We start from the raw sequence: 18,178 nt of genomic DNA on the forward strand, positions 1-18,178 counted from the left end.
CTCAACCCACACAAACCAACGTACCACATCAACAAGCTTTTGCTGAAATCTGTGGTGGGCAGCAGCATTGTTTGTCTAGAACAAGCAAGCTGGTCTGAAAACCTTTTTGGAGGTTGAAATGAGCAGGCAGCTGCATTTTTGGTCATAGTATTTGGCTGTATAACAAATGTTCAGTGGCCACCTTCTTTACTGGCCAGTTTTGAGTATCTTCTTGACAAAACTAGGAAACTGCAGCACAGCATTTACAATCCCTTACATACTGTGATAAAGAAGGATTCTAAATTATGGAAAGTTACTGTCAAAATAACAAGCATGGAGCAGGGGTGGCTTTTGACTAACAGAAAGGTGGGTGCTGATCAACAGGACTGTCTCTCCCTCCTCTCTCTCAAATCTTGAGGCCTGCATTGAGGGTGTAATGCAGCTTGGATCTCCCAGGGACAAAAAGAACAAGCAAGACTGATGAAGATTTAGAAATTGCTTTTGCAATTTGGCCCATTACTGTGACATCCTTTCTGCTTTTTTGTAAAATTCCATGACCATGGTAACATAGAGTTGTTAATGGCTTTTATTGTTAACAGTATTGTCTTTAATTAACACTAATTTTGTATGCTGCAGGTTCAACAGTGTGCATCAATTATCTATTAAACAACTTGAGCAGCAGAATGTGTTGATACTATTATTATCAATGCTAGTCTGTAGACACATATGGGTGTTTTCTCTCTCGTCTCCTTCACAAAAGAAAAACATTATTATTTTAAATAAAACTGAATTCTAAAGATCATGATCCAAAACTAAACACCTCAACTTACCTTCCTAGCAATTCTCTTTCAAGAAATTGTTTTAAACAAATCAAAAAAAAGCAAGGTGAACATTAGCTTGATGTACACTGCATTCTGGTATCTATTTTGAGGACTTGCCCAAATACCAGAACACTTTAAAAAACAAGTTAAATCTGAGCTTCATGGAAGAATAACTGGATACAACTAGGATTGCAGTACTTACATGACAAATCTGTTAAATGTGGTATGAGGCAAAACAAACAGTGTGCTTTTAAGGGAGAATAAAGATTTTATCTTCAAATCAAAATTGAGAAAACGAGTATGTTCTGTAGCAATTCCCTTCTGAACATAAACACGCTGCACTGGTTTTTGTTTTTTCTACATATGACCTCCACATAATTTTATTCCACTTGACTGCACTTTGATTACTTTAATTGTAAGAAAAACTTTAATCATTTGCATATGTCTATAGAGATAAAAAGTAGTCTTGTAGAAGACGTGTCTTTTGCTCCATGTTTTTATTGCACTTTGAGTCTGTTATGTACAAGTGAAGAGTCAAAAGGAGTTCACAGAAGCCTCCCAGCAAAAAAGCTTACGAGAAAGCTTCTCAAACAGCTGCACCAACACATCAGTTCTGGCCTAAAGTAACTACAGCATATTTGAAAACATCAGCATCCATCTCCCTTCACACACTGAGATTCCTGGGGTTTGTCAGCCAAGGAATGTCACCCATTGTTTTTTTCCATTGGATTGCTCAGTTTGCAATCTACCTAAGATGAAAGGCTGCAAAAAAATCAACTAAAAAACTCAAAAGCATTACAAGCCCCATTATCTTTCTCACCTTCTCATGCCATTAGTATCTGTACTTAATGTCATGTACAGAAGAACTGTTGGAAAGTAACAATGTACAACTGACTTTAACCAAACCAGAATCACAGGTCTGGACAACTTTAATTTGTGAACCTTTTTATTTCCATCTTTGACTCATTAGTCCTGAGAAGAATGTTCACAGCTACAGCTACTGTCTTTTCAACCCCTGCCAGTATAATGATTTCTGTGGTGGCACCTAAGGAGCTGCTCGCTGCATTACAGATAGATTAAAAAATCCCAAAGAAGTGACATGATTCAGACAAAATTTCATGCTCCCTCTACAACCTGAGAGAAAGCAGTGGACAACTACAACCTTAAAGAGAAGTCCTAAGAACAACAGAAATAGTTGGCATAAGGCTTTTACTCCTTCCTTCAGCCTATCACAGGACATCAGGCTTCCACACCTTTAATTAACTTGGCTACTTATTATGGTGCAGGCTAGTCCATGCTTTTCTTGGAAGGAAGAGAGAAAGCAGAGCCCACATTAAGAAAAACCCATACATTGATTTTTAACAGAATCTGAATTATGGCAACTCAAGGAGTTGTTAAATTGCAGCTGTATCAACGTGTGTTGAAATAGTGTCAGATGGAAAATATAAGTGGGCATCATCCATAGGCCTGCTTGCCCCATTCCTAGAACTGCTGTTTTGGGCCTAAATTAATTGTTAAGGAATATTAGCAAGATTAGCAGCTAGCCACATTTCAAAGCCTTTTTATTACTCCTTTTTTCTCACTGCTGCCAATCTAGAAGTCATGCTTCATGAGATGGAGGCATGCTTTTTGCTTTGGAAAACCTGTTCTCTGCAATTAAATAGGGTCTTACAATCCATTAAAGAAGCCACTGTTGGGGTGGATTTTTCTTTAAAGTCGGATTCCTAAATCCGCAGTTCAGAACCAGAATTATTGGTCAGGGCTGACTGCTGTCTTTCTTTAAGCCAAAAATTCTGTTCTCTGTAAGAAAGGTCATTAAGCAAAGCAGTATTTGACAGAAACACTAAAAATGAGAATGCCCAAAAAGTAAGTACATGTATGTGATACAGAAAACTAAAGGCACATACACAGGTTGGAGGTGAAACTACTGTAGAAAGCCTTTTGATGTTTTCCATCGTGTTTCTCTCCTTGTGTGCGTGAGCATTAAAAATTTCATTGTAGGTTTTGGCACAAAATATATTAAATTATCAAGTTTAGAAGTTCTTGCAGTTTTCAGTAAGGAAGAACAAATACAAGGAAAGTGTCAGAAGTCCACCCTGTAACAACAAAAGTCTCTTCATTCCTGCTGTTCCTACTGGTTTGTTAACGTGCTTCTGCTCAGCCCAAATGTTTCTCCTTTAAGGCTGGTCTTTATCTCCACTCTTCCAGCTGCTGGTTGGGATTTTTTCAAAACTGCAGGAACCTAGGCAAGAAACAAAATAGCCTGTAATTACATGAGAAGCTGCTCTACATGTGGTAGAAGACAATAAGGCTCCACAGAGGCCTGAACACTGATTTTACTCCCCTTATTTTCAGAACAGTGTCTTTGGCTTCTCCCTCCCTAATACCTTCCAGTATCTTTCCCCAAGTCAGTCATTATGTGCTGGACTTGGTTTTGAGCTACACTTCAGGATATTCTAATTAATTGCAGCCATTGTCAACAGTCCACAACTACTTCCATCTGCTCCTTAACAGTGGAAGAGGAGAGGGAAGGGGAACTTATCTGAGCCTCCCTTTGCCATTTGCAGCAATTTAACTTTTGACTTTACTGATATGTCTGCTATAAATATTACAGTGCAGAGATATACTGCAGAGTATTGCAGACAATACTGTTCCACATGTCCTGGAAAGGGTAGTCAACAGACAAAATGACCCATATATGCTAATCTGAACATGATCTCTTTGGAAACCTTCCTACAGCTCGGTACTAACAATGAAAAAGGTAACTGCTGTGCATACGACCAACTATTAGAAACTTCAGACTGAGAGCTGGGACATCACAACCACAGCACCATTCTCAAGAGAGATGTTACAGCTAGTGCTTGTCCTCATCATCCTTTTAGCTTTGCTTATTCTTTTACAAGACAGGCACTACAGATCCAGAGTTAGTATGTGGGTGGGAAGATGATGACTGCTTCTATCATTAGCCTCAGCTTCCCTTGGGCTTCCAGGTGAAAGTAAATACAGCATTTCTCATGGAAAAGCCTGCAGCTTCACTTCTGCCCAGGGCCAGGGCTCCCCACCTCCTTCAATCCAGCTAGGGAGCACCTTCTCTGTCATGGAACAGACCCTGAGCTGAATTCTGCTGTGCTTTGTGGCCTACCCCTCTAAGCCATGTTATTTCCTGCCTTAGGAATGGACTGTACACCCAGAGTGCGAGGCAGGAGCTCCAGCTGGCCATACGTACGTGAGGAGGTAGCGGAGGATCCAGGTGTCGCCCAAGGAAGGAAAGCAAGCGCCGCCAGATCAGACCACTTCCCAGAAACATAATCCCTGTCACCAACCAAAATATCCTGGGGTCCTACCGACAGAACACTCCCATTAGTCATCCAACTATCTCTCCACAAAAGGCATTACCGAAAGATAATCTCTCACTCCCCACCAGTGTTTTCTTCCTTTATGGGAGGAAGCAGTAAATGCTTCATCATCAACAGCAAAGCCCTCCCTTGGGCAAAATAGCAAAGGATTTTATTTAGGATCACAGTAGTGTATTCTGTTACTGTTTCATGCAGTTTTCTTTCCTTCATTGGGAAGTTGGAAAACTCAACCCTTATATTTAAATGATTTGAAAAGGAACAAGTCATTGCTTTGTTTGTTTGTTTTAAAGGTGGCATGTGCAGCTCTGAAGTTGTACCCCCTAGCCTGTACCCCTTCCTCCCCAGTTTAAATACAATTACTGACAGTAGAGTACTTCCTCTGATGTGCTGGAAATGCCCTGGCTGCTTGACAGATACCCTTCTATCTGGAAGACAAAGCTGCTCTTATCAGAATAGATGATCATTAAAGAAACTTTAACACTACTTTATAATCAACTGCTTATACAACCAAAAATTTGTCTTCCCATTTCTTTTCCATGGACATGAGACAGAAAAAGGCTGCAATACTGTGCAGTTTGACATGCAGTAATTTCCTTACAAAAGTGACTATATGAACACATAAATCCCTGGAGTTTTGTCTATGGAAAGAATGAAGTTATACCAAATATGAAATAAACTGTAAGAGCAGGACCCACATTTTATAAATGCAGGACTTGCTCCTTACCTCTTCAAGAGATGACTCCAAGTTCATACCAAATGCAACTCCTATGAGTCCAAAGAGAGAGACAGAGAAAGTCCCCATGGTCAGCTGCAAGTTCAGCCTCATCATCACATTACGGTGGCTAAAGAAGGGAGAAACATCTGTAAGGGGAACCCAAACATTTATATGCTGCCTAAATTCTTAAATTCCATATAGCACGCACTAAAAACAAATAGTGAAAGAGAGGAAGTCATGCTGAAATTAGGTAACCCAGCTGCAAAGATCATGAAACAACAGTACAAAGAGACTTGTTTTGATGTTTCTACATCTGGGCACCTCTACAGACAGCTGGTTCTGCTTAACCATCATCAGACTTTCCAGCATTGCTCACTTCTCAGAGGCGTATATACGGAGTAACAGTAAATTTCTGCTGAAATCTGTGACCTCTCACCACCATCTGTCTGGAATTTCTATGTCTGTTTTCACAACGGACAAAAATTTATTGTTGCCTTGCAAATTAATACATTTTACCAAAAAAAAAATAAAATGGAGTTGCTAAATGCTGCAGATTAGAAACTTCAGTCCTTTTGGGTGAATTTTATATTCAAGTCTTCCACAAAAAGATTTTTGTGGTTTCCTGATATGGCATCCACTAAGTGCTTCTACAGGTAGCTCCCCAGTATAGAGGAGAAATAATATTAAACACCAGCCTCAGAGTGGCACATTCTTGCAAATGCAAGCTAAAACTCTTTTTCAGGAAGAAATCTGACTAGAACTGAAAAATGTAGCATACAGAGTGAAAGAGAAAACTTTCTCACAAGTTATTAATTTTTGTATCACTCTACAGACCAGTAATTTAACTTATACTGGAAACCTGAGTAGCCTAGCTGGTCTCGAGCTGTGCCAAGGGAGATACAGGTTGGATATTAGGAAGAAGTTTTTCACGGAAAGAATAATAAAGTATTGGAATGCTTTGTCTGGGAAGGTGGTGGAGTCACCATCCCTGGATGTGTTTAAAAGAAGACTGGATGTGACACTTGGTGCCATGGTCTAGTTGAGGTGTTAGAGCATGGGTTGGACTTGATGATTTTGGAGGTCTCTTCCAACCTAGTGATTCTGTAACTCTGGCTAGTAATCTTTGCTGAACAGAATTTTAATATGCTTTTCAATTTGCAGACATTTCCTGTATTGAATAGGTCCCCTAAAGGGTCTAGGAAAACCTGGTTTTCTCTGCTAGGGAAGACTGATGCCTAGCTACAGAGGTACATACTAATTGCACACACTAATTAGGCTATCTTCTTGCTTTGCTTTATCCAGTTCACAATTAGAAAAGCACAATGCAGCTGTGAATACAAGTCCATTCATCCCTCACTTAGAATTCTCCAACCTTCCTTGTGGTAAGATTTGAGAAAGGCTAGGCTAAGAAAGTCTAAATTCCACACAGTTTTTGGTAATCTAACAGATCATAGCTAACCTGTCCAGGTTGATAAAGATGATGCTTTCCGAGTCGTCAATCAGTACTCTGAGTTCACGAGCATCATTTAAAAGATCTTCTGCTTGTCTGTAATAATTCTCCAACAGCAGTTCCATTTCCTCTGCATGGTCAATCCCAGATGTACTCTCCTCACTGTGAGCAACAATTTATATATTCCCAGTTAGCTTCACATTGTATAGAAATGTATTACTGATGTGCTAAGGTACATAAGAGCTGTGGGGAACAAGAGTGCTGTTAGACCCTACACCACAAAATCCAACCTTTTTGTGAGGAGCCTCCATCAGTTCCAACAGCATAACATAAAAGAAATACTTTTATATTTATCAGCACCTCAGCATAGGCAGTCAGTTATTGTAAGTAACAAAGTTAACATCTGATGTGCTTGAAGTATACACACCACCACAAATCTTAGGTTTTTCAGACATTGCAAAGTTTAAAAGTTATAAAGATTTTATATTATATATTATTAAGTTATTATAAAACGCTATTTTGATAGATTAACTTTTTGGTGCCCTCAAGTGGTGAAAGCTGGTAACAGTGTAGCCAAAAACTCCCAACAATAAAACAACCAAAAGTCAAGACACAATTACACAGTGATGGAGATGGTTTAGGGTGTATTGAAATGGTTTAGTAGTAAAACACTTGAGCTATACACAGCAATTTCTGCAAAGCATTTTTCAATCCCGAAGTAGCCAAAAAGTGACCATCTTAATAAAAGATGCTCCACTCTGAGACTTTTACTTCAGTATGCTACTGCTGGTGCATTAGCCTTCCTCTGAAACACCTTTCAGGCATTATACAGATGAAACTGGGGCACTTGAGGTCCACAAGAGCTTGGAAACTAAGCAGCAAAGCCAGGAAGATTGGTCATAATTTTTTGTTTTGTAGTATGATCTCATTTCTCTAGAGACACTGAAGTTTTTAATGAATCTCCTCCTGGCATTATTGACTGCTAAAGGAACATCTCAGAAATGGTTTTCCACAAAAATAAGTGGCATGTCTTACAAATCAACTCATGTAAGCTCCCCGAGGACCTTTAACAGAGTACCTAGTTTCTCTCTTCTGGGGCAGAAACTGAGTTAGCCAATCTGATTTGAGAACCCTCCAGACCTTGAGGTTTTCACTGCACGGAGATGAGAGGAGTTGCAGACTTGGAAGTCTTAGAGCACTATCTGCAGTATTACAGATTCAGCTCAAGGTCATACTTGATGAATGTCTTTACATTTACATCAGCTCCTCTGGGGATATACAAAATAAAGACATCCATAAAGACATGAAAGTAACTGCCACTGGATGTGCTTTCATTAACTAGCCTCCATCTGTCTAATAGCTCTTCCACATTCTGATGTTCCTTCACAGAGAGTTAAGAGGTCTTGTCTCTCTGAGCAAGTTCACCATTCTGCTGCAAAAGATCTCTGACAGCACCTATTTGCCTATCTGGGCTCCTCCATATCCTTTCAGGCTTCCTGAGTTCATGAAACACCACCAATCAGTGCATCAATCCTGGATCAAAATAGAGCTGTTCACACACAGCCAATGTGCCTGCAAATGTGTTGTCATGGCTTGTGCTTCCCGGTGTGCCCCATGCACAGACTGCGTCACTGCATGCTGCAGCACAGCTCTTCACACAACCTCCTGCTATCTCTCCTACCCCTGTGCAATGGTGCCTGGAAGAAGGGATGCCTGCAGGTTTCTCTTGACATGAATGTAAGGTGACATTGGGATCTTTCCTAGATCTCCCACACACTGTCTACTGAGAGGCAACAAAGGCTTTGCCAGCAGACTGTATTAAGTCTAAAGGAAGGCTGTGAGCAAAATCGGGAAAAAGACCAGCTGCTGACTCCAAAGAAGCTGGAATTTAGAGCTACATCTGATACTGCTCCAGATGATGCCTTAGAAATGCAAACTATGTCCCTCTTCTGGAACACTGAGTTTCTGATGCACATTTAGATTAAGCTCTGCAGGACAATACTTCAAACCCACACTACCACGTGAACGGTATTAATACGTACATGCAATGCAGTTAGACAGAAGTATCATCCCAGCAACTTCACAAAGTACCCTGGAAGGTAACTTCTCTTGTCTGCTTATATATAAACACATCTCCATGCCCAAGATTTAAATACAATTCAGCCCAAAATATATTTGGAAATAGTATACATTATCTTTCAGTTTTTATTAAAGTGACCAGTGCTGCTGTTGCTGTGTGCTGTCCCTCACCAGAACCCCAGAGTGCAAAAGGATTGTTTCTGCACATACATCTCCAGGAATGCTGTTCTCCAGCTGCCCAAGATTGCTCTAAGGCCTCTTTCCTTCAGGTTCTGCTGGTGAGCAAAAACCTAGGAACAAGGCACTCAGAACACTTCTAGTAAAGGAAGTGTGGAGTCTGATCTATTCAAGACAAGCTTTAAAACCTGCCTCTGGTTTTTATTTTGGTGAAACTGAGGGAAATTCTCCCAGAATGTGTTGAAAAGTAACATTTGTTTTCTCTGCCATCCTGCTGCCATCCCATGCCATGCTAGATGAGCTGGCCTGTTATGTCAAGAACTATTTCTAACTGTGTAACAGTGGAGTTCCTCTCCAAAATGGCAACTAAATTGGTTTTCTGCAGTAGCAAGCATTAGGGTTTAAAAAAAAAAATAGGAAGACTTTTCTTTCTGGTTTTTAGCAGTAAATGTCCAGTTTAGTGTTCAAGTTCTCCTCAAACAAAACACACTGTTAAAAAATATACGTGGTTTCAAAATATACATACAATATTTGTGGATCAGTCCATTTAGACAGACAAAGTTCTTCTATTAGTTCTTCTTCATCTAAGATCTCCAGAATTGTTTCTTTGAAAACTTTAACATCTGTTTCCAGTTCTGACAAGCTGAAGGAAGAACAGGCAAAAGGTCAAGTAATCCCCAGTGTCACCAGAGCCCAAAGGTAATCTCTACATGAGTTTGCCAGCCAGCACCCTCGCCAGATGGAGTGGCCAGGGAAGACTTCCTTGCAGGGTTATAAGAGTTCCTTCAAAACATGCTCTACAAGCCACACACTTAGTTGTAGCAGTGATCTGTCTGGGGACCAGTGTGGTACAGACACACACTAGAAGGCATCCAGATGTGTTTCTGGATGTATCTGTAACCAAGAAAAAACAAGCACTCTTTGAGCACATAGCAAGCACACGTTTGCAGTGTCTTCATATGAGAGAGGCCAATACATGAAGGTAGCACTGTACTAGTAACCTCAAAGCACAGATTTACATAGATTTACAAAGGTTTACATTAAGGGAAACATTCTCACACGGTCTGATTCTCTTAGGTATTATTTTGTTTTGTCGGATGCTATTTAAGAAGCATGACAGTATTTCTGACAATTCAGAATTTCCTTCCCTTCTCCCCCCTATCACTAGGTAATTTGTATACTGATTTGTCCATTTCCAAATAACATGCACTACCCAGCATTACAGTAATCTAAAAAATTAATATCAGATACCATTTTTCTAACACTTTTAATGCATGCCATTTTCTATGGTCATCTTCTAGGGTCTTTACATCTTATTCTTAGTTACCTCTTGCCATTTTGCAGAAGAATGTGTAGTTTACTCCTATCCACAGATAAAAGCTTGGGATCCACTAGGGCTTCCAGTGTCTCAAGGATCTGAGGCTGCAAAGTGTTAAGTCTTCCCTGCAGTTTGCTGATCTAGATAACAACATGATCCTTCATAAGAATTAAAATAATTCATTTAGAATGATTTGGGCAACTGACTCCTGTCTCTCAACACAGAACTCACAGTAATAGGTAGTTAATACAACCTGCTTTCCAATGCCTGGGACATACTTCCTGTATGGATGCTCCATAAACACAAAGCCAGTGCACAATACAGCATTTAATAAAAAGTGAACTGAAACCCAGTGACAAACACACCAATAAGGCAGATAAAACTAAATTTAAAACACTATTGTCTATAAATATTATATTAGACTTAGCAAGCACAGATTTCTAATGATGGCTAGAAATCTTATCTGACTCCTGCTTCAAGAGGACAAAACCTCAGCACTTTTGTGTGATTTTTCACTTCAGCCACAGTATGTCTCTAGAAAGGAATTTTGACTTGCATTTTAATTATCCAGATGGTGGTGAAGCCATCATATCCAGATAGCACTTTACTGGAAAGGGAATGAAAACACACATACACACAAACCGAAAGAACTAAAGAAACAAGGGTCAAAACAAAAAACAAAAAAGTGCAGAATACATTTAAAAATATGTACGTGTAAATATTAACACAAAACTAAAGTCATACTGCCCTTTCTGTGTAGCAAGAACTTTCCAAACATTTTGAAAAACATGAGATAGCTCACCCAGTACTGCAGGATTGCTTCTATGGCTCGGAATTCAAAGGGCAGGGAATATGTGACTAGTTGACCTTCCCCAGCCAGCTGAGATGCTAGTTCATTGAGGAGCCAGTGTTCCAGACTTAAATTACGATAATCTAGTATCAGAAGAAACTCTGGTGTTATGACAGCCTTCAAGAACTGAAAAAGACAGTACATGTAAGGAGTTGAAAAAAAACTCGCTTGAGATTTCTCAAAACTCTGTAGCACATTTGATGACTTGGGCTATGATAAAACCACTCTTCAAATGTAATTTCAGGTAGGAAAGTAGGAAAATAACAAAATCTCATGCTAATTGCAAAGAGGTTTAGACACAGCACTGCGCCAGGGATAGAGAAGAGGCTCCCTACAAGCCTTTACTTCTGTGACAATATTAGTAATGTTTCTCCTGTGCTCAACCAGGAAGATGGTCACTGATGTGTACAGTTGGTGAACTCACACTCTGCTTGCTAGGCAGAGCTCCAAAGAAACATTTACTGCTAGAATGCACGGCACAGAAAGCTGCTGTTTTCTTGCCATGCAAGAAAATCCAAGTGCAAAGATGAGACAGGGTTAAAACGAAACCATTACCTCCATTCTCATAATGATCCGGTTGTTCCTGGTTGCAATGCTCATCACATGTTGAAATCTTAGATCTCGAGCTTGAAGACCCAACTCCTGGTACAATTCTGTTTTCTTCTTTTCTATCATGGTAACGTTTTTAGATGAAGACATTTAGAGGACAAGCATGTATGTTCCAAAATTACATCCTAGTGTGTTACCAAGTCCCAGAACAAAGCAACCCAGCCATTCTTAAAGGTTTTCCTCCCACTGACTCCTCAATCTAAGTAATTTTCTACAAAATTTAAAGACTGTATCTTGAACAGAAAAATTCTAGATATAAGTGAAAAAGTTGGCCACGACAATTAACTTCACACGAGAAACAAGTGACTCCTTTGAGAAAGCAAATGTAATCCTACATGGACAGACAAGGCAGGAAAAGTAGCATGCTGGTCAAAAAGAAAGAAAAAAGCAAATCAAAAATTACCTTCCTGGGGGAGTTGGTAACATTTTTTTCAAAATATTACTTAAAAATGTACAAAAACTGTAACAATAAAAATGCTATGAAGGCCCAATGGAAGGCAGCAAAACAGAATTTTTTTTTAACCAAGTAGATTTCCAACTGGGCTTTTTTCTATTAGACAAAGAAAAAACTCAAACAAACCCAAACAAAACTACAATGAAAACTTACCAAAATAGGTAGTATTTCCCTTTTTGTCAAACTTCATCTGGAGGAACGGGAAAAAAAAATACCTTTTTTTCACAGAACCACTATAAAACAAGAAATCAATTTCTAAAATTATCTGCACTTCCCTAGCAGCCAAAGATATTAAGAAAACCACATAATGAAGAGAAAGCAACTTTTATGCTCTCTATTCACAATTAAGCAAAGTAATTGCTTGAAATGGCCACATTTCACTGTGTTGGCGACCAGCATCATCTGCATGGCCGTGTTCCTACACAAAACTTGTTAAGGTGATTTACAGAGGATCTCAGAAACTTAGAACAGACTATTTCTGTTGGAAGAGATCTACAATGATCAGAGTCCAGCTGCTTGACCAGTTCAGGGCTGACCAGAAATTAAAGCCTGATATTAAGGATACTGTCCAAATACCTCAAATGCTCACAGGCTTGGGATATTAACCACCTCTCCTGGAAGCCTGCTCCCTTCTTGGTAAAGAACTGCTTCCTAATTCCTCCAGTCTAAACCTCCCCTGGCACAGCTTTGAGATATTCCCATGCATCCTATCACTGGATCTCAGAGAGGAGACCAGCAGGGCATTTACAACTGGGATTAAAAAAGTCAGCTATTTGCTCTGAAACACTCTGAAAAATTTACAAATAAAACTTGAAAAGAGTACCATACATTGTACTGTTAGGCTTTGTGCCCACATCAAATATTGCAAAGACATGCTATTTAGCTTGCAGCCTGCACCTAAATACCTCTTGTCTTAGCATCTCTCATTCATATTGTTCATTTAACACTTGTATTTCCTAGTAAAATTATTTTCTTGGATAGACTGCCATGTCGGGATTAATCATGAAATTTATTGTTTTGCTCATAAACCATGTACTTAATTCAACATTACTAACTTTTAAACTGACTTTCAGTGAATTAAGCCTACCTAAGCATGTATTCCAGTAGAGCTACAGTGAGGGTTACATGGCACTTTGCTGCAGAATGACTGCTTTTCATTATCAACAAGGAGACCACACATTCCTTCACTGGCACTAACAGTGTGATTTTTCATAACATATATATTTAAAATAGATATATAATGTGCAAACCAAGCAGCTTGCAAATGGCTTTCAGTCTCCTTAAAAAAGATGACAAAGAGAGGGTTTTTCACCAAGTCCTATGTTTGCTTAGAAATGCAGCTATCAAGACACAGGACTAATATTTCTAAAATGTATTAGCAAGCCTTGATAAACTTAAGAAGAAACTTCTGAATGCAGCACTTCCAAGAGTTGACTTGCCTTCACAATTAGAGCCAGAGAACTTTCCAGCAGATGCTGGGCCTTTGAAAAGTATCTTCATCAAACATTATGTACTCTAGAACTGGTCCTCATATCAGAGTCGCTCAAAGCAACAATTTAGAGCTAGGGGTGTTATCCGAGACACAAATCCCTCTGGTTTTTGACGCCTTAAGGTTAAAAACCAACCAACCAACCAACCAACCAAGCAGCAGGGAACAAGCACCATCATCTCGCACCAGCTGCCCTCCCTGGCAGAAATGCCTGCAGGCACTTACCACTGCAAAAACAGGAGACACGCTGGCTAGGGTGGCTTGGGAGGTCTCAGTGGGGACATGTTGGTAAAATCTACCTGCGGAAAGAGAACACGGCTCTACCGACAGCTCACCGCCCTCGGCCTCGAGCTGCTCGGCGCTCCGTTCTCAGGCTCCGGCACACAACGTCACGAAGCGCCGGTCACGACAAGGCCCCGACGAACCCGACACCGCCCGGCCCGGCCCGGCCACTCCCAGAGCGGCTCCCCCGCCCGGGCGTCCCGGGGCCCGCCCGACACGACCGCTCACCGGCCCAGCGCAGCCCTCGGGAGCCCGGCGGCACCGCCGCCACGGCCTCGGGCCGGTGCCAGGCGCGGCCCGGCGGCGGCCCCGGGGCTGCCCGCGGGCGGGAGCCGCCGCCCGCCGCGCCCGCCCAGCCGCGGGCCGCGCGGCAGCCGCAGCAGCCGCCGCTCAGGGCGCGGGGCAGCAGCGCGGCCCCGCGCAACATCGACCCCGCTCGGCCCCTCGGCCCGGCACCGCTCCCGGCGCGCAGCCCCGGCGAGGGACGAGCCCGAGCGGTGACGGGAGGGGAGGAGCCCGGCGGGGTGACGGGGAGCCCCGGCGCTGCCTGGGTACGGCGCGGCCACGGCGGCGCCGCAATGGGGGGAGCCCCGGGAGGCGGGACCTGCCCGCCCGCTTCTGTGTCTCTAAACCCTCTGAGACAGCTCAGAGGCGGCCGGGAAGTTCGTAGCCGTTGTTTTGTATATACGCAGGACCTTCACACCACCTTCTCAACTCGGCTGTGTTCAACCCCACTGAAATTAACTGGATTTTGTGCGTGGTGATTTGTGAGAATGGGGAAAAAAAAAAAAAACAAACAAAAAAACTTCAAGAACCCCATAAAGCTCACCTTAGCTCTTCTAATGAGGTAGGTCCAAATTGAAAATCCAATGAAATGGATAACTCCTCCCAAAGACATAAGCGTTCTTAAAATCCCAGCTCTGCAGTGCTCATAGTGCAAGCACACCTTACTGTGGCTGGGATTTTCCCTGCCGCATTCAGCCACTTCCTGATGATCTTCTAAAACACGGGGTGTTTTTTCTCAAGTGAAGTACAGTTTTGTCCCCAGCAAATGTCTTGGAATTAAACTTCCTTGCCCTATTTCTGTATCTAAGATAGAGACAACCTGGGTGGTTGAGATGTAAAAGTTTCATTAGTAGCATATCAGCCTCCACTGTTACGTATTCTTTTGAAACTGCAGCTCTCATGTGCAAAAAGACCATGCAGGTAGCAGGGGGTATCCTTCCTTTGGCTAGTCCTGTTGAAGTGTGTAAATAGGCCTGGAGGTGAAGCCTGCGTCCAAGCCTTGCAGCAGGACGTGTTATCAGAAAGTACTTAGAGTACTCATTAATCCTTAGCGGGGGAAGTAGAAAAGGAAGTGATTAATGAAATGATCCGTGCAGCGTGGCTGCTCCAAGAGGAAGGCACAAACCAAAACACTGGGCTGAATTTTGAAAACAAGGGTGTCACCAAAACAGGACAAAAGAAACTTACCCAACACCAATTTGATGTGAATAAGCAGACACTTCCTTATTTTTGGCACTTGGAACAGGCAGGAGTACTCCTATAAACGTGTTCAGCTTATTAAACAAAATCCATCCATTTTATATATTTTTTTCTACCAAGCTATCATTACGTAAGATGTTTTATGTACTATGCATAATACATCCGCTCTTAAATTTAATCTTTACAATAATTGTTTTTGCTAGTTATGTAACTTCAGTAATATTCCTACCCTAAGACAATCATTGATCATCTCTACTGAGCTCTGCTGACTGGAATCCTTGACATTCAAATCAAGATGGGAAGGGTAGGGGGCTTCCGAGCAGCATAATTGTGTCCATGATGGTCTCCATAGTTTCTTGAAAAAAAAATAAGAAATCCAGTGACTTCTTGATGAAGTTTCTATGGTTGCATATTTTAAACACAGCACTCCTAACGTTGGAATATAACCTTATACTTTACCATTTCCTACCTGTAATCATAACTAAACCTTTTGTAGCTATAAATCAGTTATTAACAACACTGTCCTTTTCTTTCCTGTACCAGATAACCTGTCCATTTGTATGTTTGTGTGTACATACATACAGTAACATACATAGATTAGCCTTTGTTCCAATTGGATGGACATGCACAGAATCAGAAGGATGGTTTATGCACACCTTGCATAAAGGGGAATTACATCACAAGGAAGTAATTTAATGAAAAAGTTCGTCAGTAGTTATGAACAGAATGTATATGTAGACTGAAGCCATCAGAAGTTTTCAGTTTCAGGGTAACCATGCCTGTCTGCAAATGTCCCTATTCATACTTGATAAAAAGCTGAAATCTACTCTAAATGGATGTCCTGGTTTACAATACAACATACATATTCTGTTACCATCTGAGAAGGGTGATCATCCTTATCTCTGTGGGAAATGTCTTCTGTTGATGGGCCATAACTGATAAGGGTGATCATCCTTATCTCTGTGGGAAGTATCTTCTGTTGATGGGCCATTGAGTCCTACTGTATAACTGATAAGATTACATCATCCCATTGGGAGATGCTCCAGCCAGGAGGACGAGCCAAGCCTTTCCTACCTAGATAAAAACTGAGGTTTAGAACGCCAAAGGCAGCCTTTTCCCACTGGATTCCAGAGGAAGAACCAGGTTTTTATCCACATCATCGCTGGACCCTTTGGAGGAAAACTGCATCAGCACCCTGACTGACAGGGTATCAGGTTGTATTCTGACTCTGTCAGTGGTTTTATTTTTATTATTGCATGTATTTTGTTTTGTTTTTTTTTCTTTCTCTTTCCTATTAAAATTTGTATTACTGACTTGAAGTCTCACTGGTTTTGCTTTTCAAACCAGTACAATGGAGTATTTTAGCTCTAGTTTTGGTTAATCTCAGCAGGTGGCAGTATGTGTGACACTAATTTAACCTCTTTGGATGTCAAAGATACTTAACATTTGGAAATATCAGACAGCACAAAAAATACCTCAGGAAGGCAGAGAACCAGTGCACACCACTGCTGGCAATTAATGGCAGCTTATGTTGGCTCTGCTTGTTGAAGTGCAAAAACTAGGGAAGCATTTAAAGTGTAGCAATGGAGAACAAAGACACACGGACCCTTTATGCATCCAAAGGAAATCTCTTTATTGTAAAAGTCACTTGTCTTTTATACTTTTAACTTCCACGCAACATAACCAAAACTTAACAGAGGAAGGGCACCCATTGGCTGCTCAGCTGCAGCCTGCTGTCCATGTGTCCCACCATCCAATCAGCTTCCCATTTATCTGCTGTCCATGCATTCCTCCTCATTTGGTTGCCTCTCACCACCCCCCTTCCACTGGCTTCCAACCATCCAGGCTGCAGCTGTGCCTTCCTACGGGGCTTTCTGGTAAACATAAGCCTTAACAACTTTAACAGTTTTAACCCCATATCCCTCACTAAAGGATATTTGCCAGAAATTGTAATTTAATCAATGTGCAGTATGTCTTACACAGCTGACATTTCACACTCTTCAGTAATAAAGGAAAAGCTGCTGGGTTTATCTATTTGTTTTCCTTTGGCTGCTAAGACAACAGAAGTGTTGGAAATGAGATGATGTAACTTTACACTGAATCTGAACTGATACAAAGTCTGCTGTGTAGGATCCAACAGGCCAAAGTATCCCTAAGCATTGGCACTGTATCTCATTACAGCTGCAGTATCAGCCACCACTGCAACTGTCTGGAAGGGCAGACAATAACCAAGTGTCACCTCTGTCTTCAGAGGTGAAGGTAGCACATCGGTGTGCACTGGCAGCCAGGGTCAAGTCATAAAGCAAACACACAGTATCTGACTTTACACTGCTGCTGGGAAAAGATGACTGGAGATCTAGAACTGGCATCTGTTTATTGTAGCTCTGAATACCAATGAGCTGCTTGTTGATTCTGCTGTAGGCACATGTCAGGTGTCCATCCTGCAGTGCCAACCTCTGGGAGCTCATCTGCTGTTTGTTGAAGAGGCTCACTGACAAGGACAGTCATGATGTCTGTTCTTCATTCAGCCAAAAAGAAAGGATAGCTCCAGCACAGGCTTGCTTGGTCATGAAGCTGCCATCCAAAGCAGAAGCTATTTGTGAGATTGAATGACACGAGCAACTAGTTTCACTGCCAGCTGAATGTCAGCGCACTACTGGGGGACTGCTCTGACTGCAACTGGGCTTTGTGCAAAGGAGCAGAAGCACCAAGGAAAAACACACAGAAACAGAAGGAAACTGTAACTATCATCAGAGGGGTCCTTATAAATCTCTGCTGAAGAAACGCTCAGAGAACATTTTGGTAAAATTATGGTAAAAAGACATCTTGGTCTACAGACAATTTTCAGTGTATAATTTGTCCATTTGGTCAATCCTTTTTTTAGATACAAATCTGCGTCCTGTTTCTTCTCCTAAAAGAAATGTGCAGTTTTATTCACATTGAGAAAAAATAAAAACCAGAACAACAAACAACAAACAAAAAGCCAGATTAACAAAAACCCCACAGTTGCTACCAGACAGTACGTGTTCAGTGGATGATAAGTGAAGCTGCACAAGAAGAGAGAGATAGAAAAGACCCCATAGAAAACTTACCAAGAAAACCCACTCACATTTA

At 41.3% G+C, this 18,178-nt stretch overlaps 1 protein-coding gene across 1 annotated transcript; it reads right to left on the reverse strand.

The window, feature by feature from the left end:
• Positions 1 to 1,141: 1,141 nt before the first annotated feature.
• On the reverse strand, positions 1,142 to 13,308 carry MRS2 (magnesium transporter MRS2). The gene is made up of 10 exons (XM_062514762.1): positions 13,271 to 13,308; positions 11,962 to 12,023; positions 11,301 to 11,413; positions 10,698 to 10,871; positions 9,905 to 10,035; positions 9,104 to 9,220; positions 6,331 to 6,483; positions 4,881 to 4,998; positions 4,027 to 4,140; positions 1,142 to 3,042 (listed from the first exon to the last, which is right to left on the reverse strand). Exons 1-10 carry the CDS (start codon positions 13,306 to 13,308, stop codon positions 2,932 to 2,934), a joined length of 1,131 nt encoding a protein of 376 aa, XP_062370746.1. The 3' UTR covers positions 1,142 to 2,931.
• Positions 13,309 to 18,178: the final 4,870 nt, after the last annotated feature.

The sequence above is a fragment of the Cinclus cinclus genome, chromosome 1, assembly GCF_963662255.1.
Source record: "Cinclus cinclus chromosome 1, bCinCin1.1, whole genome shotgun sequence".
Lineage (NCBI taxonomy): Eukaryota > Metazoa > Chordata > Aves > Passeriformes > Cinclidae > Cinclus > Cinclus cinclus.

What these genes read in the sequence shown, in the direction of transcription:
- MRS2 (XM_062514762.1), bottom strand. Translation starts at nt 13,308, where the DNA reads ATGAAGATACTTTTCAAAGGCCCAGCATCTGCTGGAAA. An exon ending in GGCCCAGCATCTGCTGGAAA is followed by an intron (nt 12,024 to 13,270) that starts GTTCTCTGGCTC and finishes TGTGAAAAAAAG; the next exon opens with GTATTTTTTTTTCCCGTTCC. An exon ending in AAGCAATCCTGCAGTACTGG is followed by an intron (nt 10,036 to 10,697) that starts GTGAGCTATCTC and finishes GTTGTTATCTAG; the next exon opens with ATCAGCAAACTGCAGGGAAG.